The sequence below is a fragment of the Tribolium castaneum genome, chromosome 1 (genome assembly GCF_031307605.1).
Source record: "Tribolium castaneum strain GA2 chromosome 1, icTriCast1.1, whole genome shotgun sequence".
In the NCBI taxonomy this organism is placed as follows: domain Eukaryota; kingdom Metazoa; phylum Arthropoda; class Insecta; order Coleoptera; family Tenebrionidae; genus Tribolium; species Tribolium castaneum.
Window position 1 is genome coordinate 7048842 of NC_087394.1, and position 14858 is coordinate 7063699.

Sequence of the window (14858 nt, forward strand, 5' to 3'; positions counted from 1 at the left end):
ATCGAAAAATAAGCAAAATATTTTTTGTCGAAATTTTTTGTTCTCATACTGAGCAAAAAATGGCACAAAAAATTGCTAGGGGGAGCAAAAAATGGCACAAAAAATTTCCAGGGGAGCAAAAAATGGCTTCAAAGTTTATTTAAAAATTTTAAGTCGAAAAATAAGCATTTATTTTTCTTGAATTTTGAGTTCACAAAAATTGCATGGGCAGCAAAAAATATTTATGTTGGAATTGGGAGGATTTGGAAATGAAACAAGGAATTATAAACAACCTTTTATTATTTACTGTAAAACATACATCTTTGCTCCCAAAACTATCAATAGTTAATATGTACAGATACACGATTGGAAGTGAGTACTTATTGTGAAAATTATTAAATTTGCGACAAGTACTCCTTGACGTAATGACTGGATGGGTGTAGTCTAGATTAAAAAAAAAAGATTTAATAATGTTCACAATAGATATCTCTAAAACGTAACATTAAAATTTGTGTATAAAATTATATGAATTAAATAACAATTCAATAAAATTTAAAATGAATTTTAAACAAAATGTGTTATTACATCAACATTACCCAAGCGTGGACGGTGTCATAAATAAAACAAACTGAAGGAATAATATACAAGTTGCTACCTTTAATACTCGTCAAATCAATTGCAAATACTGGAATGTGAAAATTGGATCATCACTCATTCATTATGACCTATATTTACAGAATTATAAAATGGAAGATCTAATTAATTGTAAATTTCGCAAAGCAAACTAAATTGGCACAACCCGTTGTTATTCGGAAGGTGTCAATGGCACGTGAGTTAGGCCAATTTAATTCATCGATAAAACCGACACCTTGTATAAAAATATACTTTCGATTTTTGGTATTGGAAAGTTGTTAGTTGGAATTGTTGGAATTTCACTACCTCTTAATTAACGCTAGCACTAACCAATGGATCGAATATTTACTCCTATATCAGCAGTCTTCTTCTACTAGTTTTTGGGTGTCCTTGCCCGTGTCGGCGGCGGCGGGATCCAGCTCTCGGTGCCTCACCTGCACCTGGGGGGAGGAGCGGTGTGTGACGCTAGATGGCGCTATCACCGCACTCGGGGGCTCCGTAAACGTGTCGCCACCTTTCGCCTTCACATCCACCGGAACCTCATACAAAGCTGGAAAAATTCAAAAGTTAAGGAGTGAATTGAATAAACTATCCAAAAATTTCAATTTAAAAAAATTCTCTGGAGTTTTTTTTTCTTGAAAAATATATTTCTTACCTCCACTGCCGTTCCCGACGGTGTCGGCACTATTCTGGACGGCGTCGTACATGGGATTATGGAAATCTCGATTTTTGTTACTGATTGGGTCGAGACTGTAGGCGACATCTAGTGGCGGTTCGGCGCCGCCACCGTTTGCATTGAATGCGTTTGAACCAAATTCGACGTTGGTTCCTTGACGGAATGACACACTCTGACTGCTTGCCAAGCTGCCAAGGCCGGTGCCTTTACCACTGAAAAATTACAAATTTTTTTGTAAAATAGCCAAAGATAAAGAAAACAAGTTTAAAAATATCCGGCTCGAAGAACCATGTTTGAGAGTTGGGTTGATTATTTATTTAATCTAGCTTCAGAGAATTATTACCAAGAATTAATACAAAAATATAGGTATATTAATTGATTTAAAAATATCCGGCTCGAAGGACCATGTTTGAGAGTTGAGTTGATTATTTACTCAATATAGCTTCAAACAGAGTAACCAAAAATTATTAAAAAAGTATATTAATTCAAAATAATCGGGCTCGAAGGACTGTGTTTGAAAGTTGCATTGATTATTTACTCATTTTAACTTTAGAGAATAACCAGAAATTAATTAAAAAAAATATATAAACTGATTTTCTCGGAAACTGTAAGACTTAGAGCAACAAACAAAAAATCATCTGATTGCGCTTAGTTTTGTCTATTTTTTCGGTTAAACCCGGAGCCGCTCCGGGCAACGGTTCCGGCTACAGAGGCGATTAAATTTTTTTGGTAAAAATTAAGATAGGCAATATGTATAGTGAAAAATTTTATTTACCAAAAAAAATTCATAACTCGAAAACTAAAAGTCGTAGAGCAATGCGGTTTGTTCCAGTGAATTCAGCGGCTCATTTTCTGTATTATACCATACTTTTCACAAGATTTAAAATTTTGATTTTTTTTGCTAAAATTTCAAGAAAGTGAAAAAATATTTTTTTTTAAACTCGTCCTATCATAGTTTTTCGTACTTATATATGCCTTTACAACCCTCTAGAGTTGTTAAAAGTCCAAAAAAGTCCATATGTTCGATTTTTTGATGTTTGATTTTTCCAATTTTTGTCGCGATTTTGGTCGATTCCGGGTACCCGGAACATTTGTTGAGCAATAGCTCCGGAACTATCCGAGATAACCCTATGAAGTTTATTATCGTTGGAAAGCTTTTTGAATTATCTATTTTTTTCAAAAAAAAATATTGTTCTCCGACTAATAGTTTTTGAGCAAATTGCAAATAAAAACAAAAATAGGTAAAATTTTAAAAAATTCATAACTAAAAAACTATTGGGAATTTGGCAATTTTCTCGATGCCAATCGATTCCCCGGATCATTATGCATGGGTAAGGGCAAAATAGTTCCACTTTTTCGAATAATATTGCCGTAATTTATTTTATTTTAAAAAATGGTGGATGCGCCGAGTTATTTTTCAAAAAATTCATAACTTAAAAACTAAAAGTCGTTGAGAAATGCGGTTTGTTCCATTGAATTCAGAGGCTCATTTTCCGTACAAAACCAACTTTTAACGAGATGTAAACTTTTAAAGTTTCTTGCTAAAAATTAAGATAGGCAATATCTATAGTGGAAAATTTTATTCAACAAAAAAATTCATAACTCGAAAACTAAAAGTCGTAGAGCAATGCGGTTTGTTTCATTGAATTCAGCGGCTCATTTCCTGTATTATACTAACATTTCACAAGATAGAAAATTTTGATTTTTTTGCTAAAATTTCCTGACCTTCAAGAAAGTGAAAAAATTAATTTTTTTTAAAACTCGTTCTATTATAGTTTTTCATACATATATACCCCTTTACAACCCTCTAGAGTTGTTAAAAGTCCAAAAAAAGTACATATGATTGATTGTTTGATGTTTGATCAAATTTTTGTCGCTATTTTGGTCGATTCCGGGTATACGGAACATTTATCGAGCAATAACTCAGAACTATTAGAGATAACCCCATTAAGTGTATTACCGTTGAAAAGTTTTTCGTACTTATAGATGCCTTTACAACCCTCTAGAGTTGTTAAAAGTCCAAAAAAAGTCCATATGTTCGATTTTTTGATGTTTGATTTTTCCAATTTTTGTCACGATTTTGGTCGATTTATCGAGCAATAACTCCGGAACTATTAGAGATAATCTCATGATGTGTAATATCATTGGAAAGCTCTTTTGATTATATATCTTTTTCAAAAAAGACCTTTGTTCTTCGACTAATAGTTTTCGAGAAAATTGCAAATAAATGCAAAAATAGGTAAGATTTTAAAAAATTCATAACCAAAAAACTATTGGGAATTTGACAGTTTTCTCGATGCCAATCGATTCCGCGGATCATTTTGCATAGGTGAGGATTAAAACAGTTTCACTTTTTTAAATAGTTTAGTCGTAATTGGGAAAATAAAAAAAATAAAAAAATAAATTTTAAAAATTAAAAGTGTCTCAGAATCAAATAAAACTGATCTTATCTTATAGATTTTGATGTGTTCTTTACGATGGAAAAAAGGCCGTAATCGGCGTTCGAAAAGTTTCTCGAACGAAACTTGGCAGTTTTCTCGATGCCAATCGATTGCCCAGATCATTTTGCATAGGCAAAATTTTTAATTTTCTATAAAATTACGTTAAACATCGGAATCATTGATTTAGGCATTTTTTTATGCAAGAATTCAAGAAAAAAAGGTCCAAAAAAACTTTAAAATCGTATGTTTTCTTTAACAAATATTCAAAAATAAATATAAAATAAAGAGAACTAAACAAGTTTTAAAAAAATGCGGCTCAAAGGGCCATGTTCGAGAGATAAGTTGAACAAAAAGTACTAAAAGTAGGTATTTGAATGTTTTAATGGTCACGGTTTTTAAGGCCTTATTGCCGTATTTAAATACTTTTCTTAGCAATAAAATCACATATTTCGCTAAAAATGGACTAAAGATCGACTGAGAGATCCCATATTTAGTTCAGAACGTCTTTAATACGAAAATTTATTCGGGGATTTCGCTTAGATTAACAGAAAAATACCCATTTAAATCAAACAAAAATAGTATTTCTTTTGCATCTTTACCAAGTTTTTTTTTTTCACCCAAAACACAAACACTTTTGTATATTTAAATATCAAATGGAGGTGATAATTCTGAATATTTTTTACACGATTTTCTCAAACTGATCGTTTCCATGTTTCCACAAACAATTTCCATTTTAAATTTTAATAATTGTAGCCTCTCGTAATTGTTTTTTTATGGTCCGCAACTTCCTTAGATATTAATGAAGAACTGTAGGATAAAAGTATCCGGATTTTTTAAAATTAAAGAAAAATTTAAAAATTGATTGAATTTATTATCCAGTAAAGTTAAATGAAACGTACAAAAAATAATGATTGAACGATTGTTAGTTTTTTTAATATTCTGATATTATTATTTTTAAGTTGCTACAAATTTTTGTATTCGGAAATAAAATTAACTAGACGCCCTCTGGTGATGACTTTTGAACTATGTCGAAAACAGTAAAGAAATTTTCGTAATGCCACATTTAACTGACATTTAATGAATTGTTCAACAATTTTGCGTGTATAGTGTTAATTATTTACAATAGAAAGAATTACTTTAAAAGTACGTGGTGGTAAATATTAGCGTTGACTTGGGTTCTGCAGTTTTTCGTGGTATAAAGTGTTTATTGTTGGAACTTGAAAGTGGATAAAAAGTGAAAAATATTTAAATTTTGATTACAAAGTGTTATCAAACAGTTGTCTAATTAAAGATTATAAGTAATGGATCACAGCGAACACAAAGTTTGGCTCAAGAAACCAATAAATTAGTGAAGTGTGTGAATTTTAGGTTAGAATTTTCCACTGAAAAAATCATGAAATGCTGCGGTAAATCTACAAAACTACAATAAAGATTAACAACTGCTGATACATTTAAACGTAAATTATGCCAAAAGGTAGGCTTTTCAATGTCTTTGTAATAATTTTCCAATAAACAAAGTGAACCAAACAGTCATTCGTTATTCGTGTTTTCCTCGTCATCTCTCATTTTTCAACATAAGTTTCTTGCATCTAAGATACAATAATCATTCCGCATAGGCAATGCAATAATTGTGAAGCCCCAAAATTCGTACAACGCTCAAAATATCCGAATAAACATTTTCCCGCCATTTATGGTTACTGTTTTCGACCAAGCTCAGTGGCGCCCCCAACGGTAATTTTATTTCCGAATTGCTGTTAAAAAAATCCGCTTACTTTGAACCAACGAGTTGAAGTAAAAAAAAAAAGAAAACATGTTTACTTACAATGGACGTTTCCGGACAATAAACCAAATCCCTGCCGCACTTCCCAACAACAATAAAATAACAATGGGCACAACTATAGCAATAGTATTGGACGCAGCATCAGCTCTGCTCTGCGCCGCATGGATATCGCAGTACTGTCCTTGGAAATCAGGTGGACATTCACACTCCAACTCATTACTATCAGTTTCACGACATAATCCACCATTCTGACACAAACATATCCTAGGATCAGGTCTTGGTCGTTCCTGAGCCGCGTCACATTTTATCTCGGCTTTGGTGCGATGCGACGAAGGTACGGCTGAATCTGGACAAGAACATCGGTGTCCTCCCGGAACCAATAAACACAGATGTGTGCATTCGTTGTCGTGGCAAGGACTTGTAAGTGATTTGTTGTAGCGCAGCTCGTGGTAAACTAAAAATTGGAATAGAAAAAATCAAATTTTTTGGATGAATATCAGAGGGTCCTACGCTTAAATAAATTTAATTTAAGGGGAACTCGACCAAGATAAGGGTTAAATCTGGGGTGAATTTATTTTTGCTTTATGAAATAAAGTACTGATGTTAAAAAAATTAGATTGGAAAAAAATTAGTAGCAGATAATACTAACTTTTCTTTAAGTGTATAAATATAACGTTTTCTCTTATAGGTACATCGAGAATTTTTTGTAAAATTTTTTCACCGATAAAATAAACACCAAAATAATGGCTACTTTATTTTATCAAATATTTGTTGTATGGCTTTAAGTGAAGAAATTTATGTAACTATTAGTTGCTTCAAAACTATAAAAACGTCAACGTCGCAATTTACCGAATTATTTTCTTTAAATCAGATTGATAAAATTGTAAAATAGTTATTATTTTTTTGAAGTGAATGAATAATTTATAACAGCTAATTTTGAGAGAAAATGTGACGGTGGTGTTTTTATAGTTTTGAAACAGCTAATAGGTAGGTGTATTGCTCACCTCAAATCCAAGTACGTAATGTAAATCTAATTTCCCAATTTTCTCTTTTTTAATATGAACTACTTTTATACCCGATTTTGACACTATAGTGGAAAATTTTATTCACCAAAAAAAATCATAACTCAAAAACTAAAAGTCGTAGAGCAATGCGGTTTGTTCCATTGAATTCTACGGCCCATTTTGTGTATTATATCAACTTTTCACGAGATTTAAAATTTTGATTTCAAGAAAGTGAAAAAATTATTTTTTTTTAAAACTCGTTCTATTATAGTTTTTCGTACATATATATATATACCTTTACAACCCTCTTGAGTTGTTGAAAGTCCAAAAAAGTCCATTTGTTCGATTTTTTGATGTTTGATTTTTCCAATTTTTGTCGCGATTTTGGTCGATTCCGGGTATCCGGAACATTTATCGAGCAATAACGCCGGAACTATTAGAAATAACTCAAAAACTAAAAGTCGTAGAGCAATGCGGTTTGTTCCATTGAATTCAGCGGCTCATTTTCTGTATTATACCAAGTTTCAACGAGATCTTATATTTTAAAATTTTTTGCAAAAAATTAAGATAGGCAATTTCTATAGTGGAAAGTTTTATTTAATAAAAAAATTCATAACTCAAAAACTAAAAGTTGTAGAGCAATGCGGTTTGTTCTATAGAATTCAGTGGCTCATTTTCTGTGTTATACCAGCTTTTCACAAGATTTAAAATTTTGATTTTTTTTGCTAAAATTTCCTGAGTAAATACACTTATTTTTCTTTAAACTCATTCTATGATAATTTTTCGTACTTATATATGCCTTTACAACCCTCAAGAGTTGTTAAAAGTCCAAAAAAAGTCCATATGTTCGATTTTTTGATGTATGATTTTTCCAATTTTTGTCGCGATTTTGGTCGATTCCGGGTATCCGGAACATTTATCGAGCAATAAGGCCGGAACTATTAGAGATAACCCCATGAAGTGTATTATCGTTGGAAAGCTTTTTTAATTATCTATCTTTTTTAAAAAAGACCTTTGTTCTCCGTCTAATAGTTTTCGAGAGAATTGCAAATAAAAGCAAAAATAGGTAAAATTTTAAAAAATTCATAACTAAAAAACTATTGGGAATTTGGCAGTTTTCTCGATGCCAATCGATTCCTCGGATCATTATGCATGGGTAAGGGCAAAATAGTTCCACTTTTTCGAATAATATTGCCGTAATTTATTTTATTTTAAAAAATGGTGGATGCGCCGAGTTATTTTTAAAAAAATTCATAACTTAAAAACTAACAGTCGTTGAGCAATGCGGTTTGTTCCATTAAATTCTACGGCTCATATTACATATTATATCAATATTTCACAAGAATTAAAAATTTAAAATTTTTTGCCTAAATTTAGGGTAGCCATTTGTCATAGTGGAAAATTTTATTCAACAAAAAAATTCATAACTCAAAAACTAAAAGTCCTAGAGCAATGCGGTTTGTTCCATTGAATTTTACGGCTCATTTTGCGTATAAAACCATCTTTTATCGAGATGTAAACTTTAAAGTTTTTTGCTAAAAGTTAAGATAGGCAATATCTATAATGGAAAATTTTATTCAACAAAAAAAAATTCATAACTCAAAAACTAAAAGTCCTAGAGCAATGCGGTTTGTTCCATTGAATTCTACGGCTCATTTTGCGTATAAAACCATCTTTTATCGAGATGTGAACTTTTAAAGTTTTTTGCTAAAAATTAAGATAGGCAATATCTATAATGGAAAATTTTATTCAACAAAAAAAAATTCATAACTCAAAAACTAAAAGTCCTAGAGCAATGCGGTTTGTTCCATTGAATTCTACGGCTCATTTTGCGTATAAAATCATCTTTTATCGAGATGTGAACTTTTAAAGTTTTTTGCTAAAAATTAAGATAGGCAATATCTATAATGGAAAATTTTATTCAACAAAAAAAAATTCATAACTCAAAAACTAAAAGTCCTAGAGCAATGCGGTTTGTTCCATTGAATTCTACGGCTCATTTTGCGTATAAAACCATCTTTTATCGAGATGTGAACTTTTAAAGTTTTTTGCTAAAAATTAAGATAGGCAATATCTATAATGGAAAATTTTATTCAACAAAAAAAAAATTCATAACTCAAAAACTAAAAGTCCTAGAGCAATGCGGTTTGTTCCATTGAATTCTACGGCTCATTTTGCGTATAAAACCATCTTTTATCGAGATGTGAACTTTTAAAGTTTTTTGCTAAAAATTAAGATAGGCAATATCTATAATGGAAAATTTTATTCAACAAAAAAAAATTCATAATTCAAAAACTAAAAGTCCTAGAGCAATGCGGTTTGTTCCATTGAGTTCTACGGCTCATTTTGCGTATAAAACCATCTTTTCTCGAGATGTGAACTTTTAAAGTTTTTTGCTAAAAATTAAGATTGGCAATATCTATAATGGAAAATTTTATTCAACAAAAAAAATTCATAACTCAAAAACTAAAAGTCGTAGAACAATGCGGTTTGTTCCATTGAATTCTACGGCTCATTTTACATATTATATCAATATTTCACAAGAATTAAAAATTTAAAATTTTTTGCCTAAATTTAGGGTAGCCATTTGGCATAGTGGAAAATTTTATTCAACAAAAAAATTCATAACTCAAAAACGAAAAGTCGTAGAGCAATGCGGTTTGTTCCATTGAATTCAGCGGCTCATTCTGCGTATAAAACCATCTTTTAGCAAGATGTAAACTTTTAAAGTTTTTTGCTAAAAAATAAGATAGGCGATATCTATAATGGAAAATTTTATTCAACAAAAAAAAATTCATAACTCAAAAATTAAAAGTCCTAGAGCAATGCGGTTTGTTCCATTGCATTCTACGGCTCATTTTGCGTATAAAACCATAAAAGCAAAAATTGATCAAATTTTAAAAAATTCGTAACTAAAAAACTATTAGGAATTTGGCAATTTTTTCGTTGCCAATCGATTCCCCGGATCATTACTATTTTCAGTATCATTTTTTGATATCAACTTTTTTCTGCAATAGCTTTTTTTTATTACATTTCCGCTTTTCGAAAAAAGAATAGTAATAGTAAATGATTTATTCTCTAGAAGATAATAACTTTGTTTTCTTACATATTATATGATTTATATTGGCAAAAAGAATGTTTCAAACTTTTAGAGGAGAAGATCGATCGATCCTGTACCTAAAACGCCTAAAAACTTCATGCAAATTGTAAATGGAATTCATTTATGACCAATTATGATGGAAGAAGTAAAAAAAATAAAAACTTTTAAGGGCTGCTACCCTTAGTTTCCCGTTCGCTAGAACGCCGACTTTAGTAAGATATTTATTTTGTTCATTTACATTAGAAATAATCTGTTTTCAAATTTAGAGCTTAAAGAAAACACTTACAACTTTTTCATTATGAGTTTTCGGACTATAAATTATAAAGAAGTAAGATGTTAGAAAAAAAAAGAGGAAAAAAGGCATTATTAATATTGGATGGGCAAAACTTTAACGGGCTAAAAATTAAAAAACTTACGTCCACGTCTTAGTCCTAATAAAATTAAAGAAATAAATTCGGTACTTCATTCCTCCAATTCGCGTTTTATCGTAACTTTTATTTATTTATTTTTCAAAAAAAATTTTACAATATTCAAACTATGTTATTGTATAGTTTACATTGTCTTTTAGTCATTATCTAAAAACCATGTCAGTCCAACATAAAACAGATTTACAAAAATTTACAAATTCGTCAAAATGGATTTATTTCGTTATAGTACTGAACATCCCACATTTTCATATTTGTAATTTTTATCGTATTATTATATTAAATTAGTTCAGAAATAACTCTAGATTGTTTAAGTGTTCTCACAAATCATTTCTGAGGATCCTACGCTTCAAATAAATTACTTTTCTCTGTTAAAGTTAAAGTTAACTTTGGGAAAACGCAACAAATTAAAAATTATTGACATGTTTGGGTTATTTGAGAATAAATTTAACAAATGGTCGAGTTAAATAAACACTAAATAAACGCTTCAATTTCAAATGACTTACTTTTGACTCCGGACGGATTCAGCAAATCCTTCTGGACAATCACAGGCACCCCACGTCCAAACTTGTCCTGTTTGACCAACTCGCCAGTATCCCGCGTTATCCAATACAAATCCGACTCGAAAACATCCAGCGAAATGGGGTGTTTTAACAACTCTCCCCTGAGAATAGTCTTACGATTAGTACCATCGTATTTAATCGACTCGATGTTGTTCAGTTTCGTGTCCACCCAGTAGAGGGCATGGTCCATGGCATAGTCAATCGCAAGTCCTGTGGGAGTGCGTATTCCATCAATAATTAATGGTCTACGTTTGGACCCATCCATCCAGGAAACTTCAATTTTGGGTGCGGAACCTGAATCACTCCAGAACATTCGGCCGTATTGTGGGTCCACCACGATGGATGTTGGGTTTTCGAGGCCAACGTTGACCAGAGCTCGACGATATCGACCGTCGGTTTTCGCAACCATGACTTTACCTTTAGGTTTAGAACCAGCTCGGTCTGTTTCGGTCCAGTAGAGGTTGTCACCGACCCAATCGATGGCCAAAGCCGTGGGTTTTGAGTTGCCTTTCATGTTGAGGTCTTGGGCGTAGCCGGCTTTGACTTTACCATCAACGGCGTTGATCATGTACGAACGTTTGATGGTTTTGTCGTAACTGTAATCACAAAAATAAAAAAATAATAATTAGCCACCAAATCACGAAAGTAAGTCAAAGTAAAAACTTTGCCTAAAAAGTGCCTTTTACGGTCAAATTCTAAAAATTATGAAAAGCGCATTCATTTTACGATGAAACCAATTTGAACTAAAATTTATACGTTGTAGAATAGTTGTAGTGTTACTTAAATTAAATACTTCTAACAACCATATGAAAAAACTTCCTTTTGTTTTTCATTTATAATTGTTCAATTTATTCAAACTGTTGCATTGGTATAGAAAATTCTGATTTATCTTAAGTGATTTCAATGCAATCGTCACAAACTCATAAAATCAAAGAGTCATACGCTCAAATAAATTTATTCTCAATGGTAGCGTTTTTAAATTTTAGTGTTTTTTTTTGTTTTTTTAGACTCTCATAAAAACTGTTTAATTTAATTACGTATTCTTGTTTTACGAGTATTATTCTCTTAGTTAAGAAAATTCAAATTCTTCATTGACTGTAATACAACCCTTGTAAATATTCAACATCCAAGGGTTCTTATTTGCTTAATAAATAATTATCATGAAAGATATCGAATAAAAGTATAAAATAAACACATTTCAAAAAATTTATTTAACTTTGGCCTCATACATAATAATTTCAACTAATTTACTAATAATAATTGTACGGAAAAAATTTACGAAGGCTGAATATTAAATATTTAATAAGCTTAGAAAAACTGAATAGAATTTTACGACAAATATGAGAAAAAATATTAAAAAAAACAATATTTAATATGTAAAAAAGAAAGTTTTAGGCCCATTTTACCGATGAAAGTTAAAATTAGTTACAGCATTGGTAAAATTAAGTTAATTTTTTTACATAAAAGTCCGTAGTACGCTACTTTTTATTACTTTTATCTCTTTATCTGCCTGTAATTTTTTGTTATTTGTCCTTAACTTCAATTAAGAAAACTTGCACTGTCGTGAGTTAAGAAAGATACCTTCTTTCGCATTCAAATAAATATTGAACTCTTCAGTAAAACTGATTTTTGTATCTATTGCACAAATAATTATTTTTCGATACACGACCTGTTTTATTTCGGCTCCGCTTAAAAAAAAGCTCAGATTAAAATGGAACAAACCAACTTTTCCTAACTTTTTTTACATATGTTCTGTCTGTTCTCTAAATTACCGAATATAATACCAACGTCAATACTTTGTAAATCTTTTTTGAAATACTTACAGATTTGTTGTAAAATTCCTTAACTTTTTCATACCCGTTTGAGCTGAGAAAAGTGCGTTTCTTTTCGATTAGAATAAATAAAATACTTTCTTATCGAATTCCCACAGAAAATCTGAATAATTTATTGTGTTGCTTAAATTAAAATACTTCTAACAACCATAAAAAACACTTCCTTTTGTTTTTCATTTATAATTGTTCAATTTATTCGAACTGTTGCATTGGTATAGAAAATTCTGATTTATCTTAAGTGATTTCAATGCAATCGTCACAAACTCACAAAATCAAAGGGTTCTACGCTCAAATAAATTTATTCGCACTGGTGGCGTTTTTAAATTTTTAGTGTTTTTTGTTTTTTTAGACTCTCATAAAAACTGTTTAATTTAATTACGTATTCTTGTTTTACGAGTATTATTCTCTTAGTTAAGAAAATTCAAATTCTTCATTGACTGTAATACAACCCTTGTAAATATTCAACATCCAAGGGTTCTTATTTGCTTAATAAATAATCATCACGAAAGATATCGAATAAAAATATAAAATAAACACATTTCAAAAAATTTATTTAACTTTGGCATCATACATAATAATTCCAACTAATTTACTAATAATAATTGGACCGAAAAAGTTTAGGAAGGTTGAGTATTAAATATTTAATAAGCTTAGAAAAACGGCAAACATGGGAAAATGTAAAAAAGCTTTAGGCCCATTTTACCGCTGAAAGTTAAAATTAGTTACAGAATAAATCCAGAGAAACGATTTTTTTTAATTATTGATTAGGTTTCATCACAATTGGTAAAATTAAGTTAATTTTTTTAGATAAAAGTCCGTAGTACGCTATTTTTTATTACTTTTATCTCTTTATCTGCCTGTAATTTTTTGTTATTTGTCCTTAACTTCAATTAAGAAAACTTGCACTGTCGTGAGTTAAGAAAGATACCTTCTTTCGCATTCAAATAAATATTGAACTCTTCAGTAAAACTGATTTTTGTATCTATTGCACAAATAATTATTTTTCGATACACGACCTGTTTTATTTCGGCTCCGCTTAAAAAAAAGCTCAGATTAAAATGGAACAAACCAACTTTTCCTAACTTTTTTTACATATGTTCTGTCTGTTCTCTAAATTACCGAATATAATACCTACGTCAATACTTTGTAAATCTTTTTTGAAATACTTACAGATTTGTTGTAAAATTCCTTAACTTTTTCATACCCGTTTGAGCTGAGAAAAGTGCGTTTCTTCTCGATTAGAATAAATAAAATACTTTCTTATCGAATTCCCACAGAAAATCTGAATAATTTATTGTCTTGCTTAAATTAAAATACTTCTAACAACCATAAAAAACACTTCCTTTTGTTTTTCATTTATAATTGTTCAATTTATTCGAACTGTTGCATTGGTATAGAAAATTCTGATTTATCTTAAGTGATTTCAATGCAATCGTCACAAACTCACAAAATCAAAGGGTCCTACGCTCAAATAAATTTATTCTCAATGGTAGCGTTTTTAAATTTTAGTGTTTTTTTTGTTTTTTTAGACTCTCATAATAACTGTTTAATTTAATTACGTATTCTTGTTTTACGAGTATTACTCTCTTAGTTGAGAAAATTCAAATTCTTCATTGACTGTAATACAACCCTTGTAAATATTCAACATCCAAGGGTTCTTATTTGCTTAATAAATAATCATCATGAAAGATATCGAATAAAAGTCTAAAATAAACACATTTCAAAAAAATTTATTTAACTTTGGCATCATACATAATAATTCCAACAAATTTACTAATAATAATTGGACCGAAAAAGTTTAGGAAGGTTGGGTATTAAATATTTAATAAGCTTAGAAAAACTGACTAGAATTTTACGACAAACATGAGAAAAATGTAAAAAAGTTCTAGGCCCATTTTACCGATGAAAGTTAAAATTAGTTACAGAATAAATCCAGAGAAACGATTGTTTTTAATTATTGATTAGGTTTCATCACAATTGGTGAAATTAAGTTAATTTTTTACATAAAAGTCCGTAATACGCTATTTTTTATTATCTATATCTTTATCTGCCTGTAATTTTTTGTTATTTGTCCTTAACTTCAATTAAGAAAACCTGCACTGTCGTGAGTTAAGAAAGATACCTTCTTTCGCATTCAAATAAATATTGAACTCGTCAGTAAAACTGATTTTTGTATCTATTGCACAAATAATTATTTTTCGATACACGACCTATTTGTATTTCGGCTCCGCTTAAAAAAAAGCTCAGATTAAAATGGAACAAATCAACTTTTCCTAACTTTTTTACATATTTTCTGTCTGTCCTCTCAATTACCGACTATAATACCAACGTCAATACTTTGTAAATCTTTTTTTAAGTACTTACAGATTTGTTGTAAAATACCTTAACTTTTTCATACCCGCTTGAGCTGAGAAAAGTGCGTTTC

General features: G+C 30.3%; 1 protein-coding gene across 2 annotated transcripts in view; it reads right to left on the bottom strand.

Moving 5' to 3' along the window:
* Positions 1 to 261: 261 nt before the first annotated feature.
* Positions 262 to 14858, bottom strand: part of mgl (Megalin) — a 182343-nt gene continuing 167746 nt past the window's right edge. For both annotated transcript variants that reach the window (XM_064357677.1, XM_064357679.1), the window contains 4 exons: positions 10545 to 11197; positions 5552 to 5963; positions 1268 to 1500; positions 262 to 1162 (listed from right to left, as the gene is read on the bottom strand). In XM_064357677.1, coding sequence (XP_064213747.1) covers positions 969 to 1162; positions 1268 to 1500; positions 5552 to 5963; positions 10545 to 11197 — 1492 coding nt within the window. In that variant the 3' untranslated portion in view covers positions 262 to 968. The remainder of the gene's footprint in view (positions 1163 to 1267; positions 1501 to 5551; positions 5964 to 10544; positions 11198 to 14858) is intronic.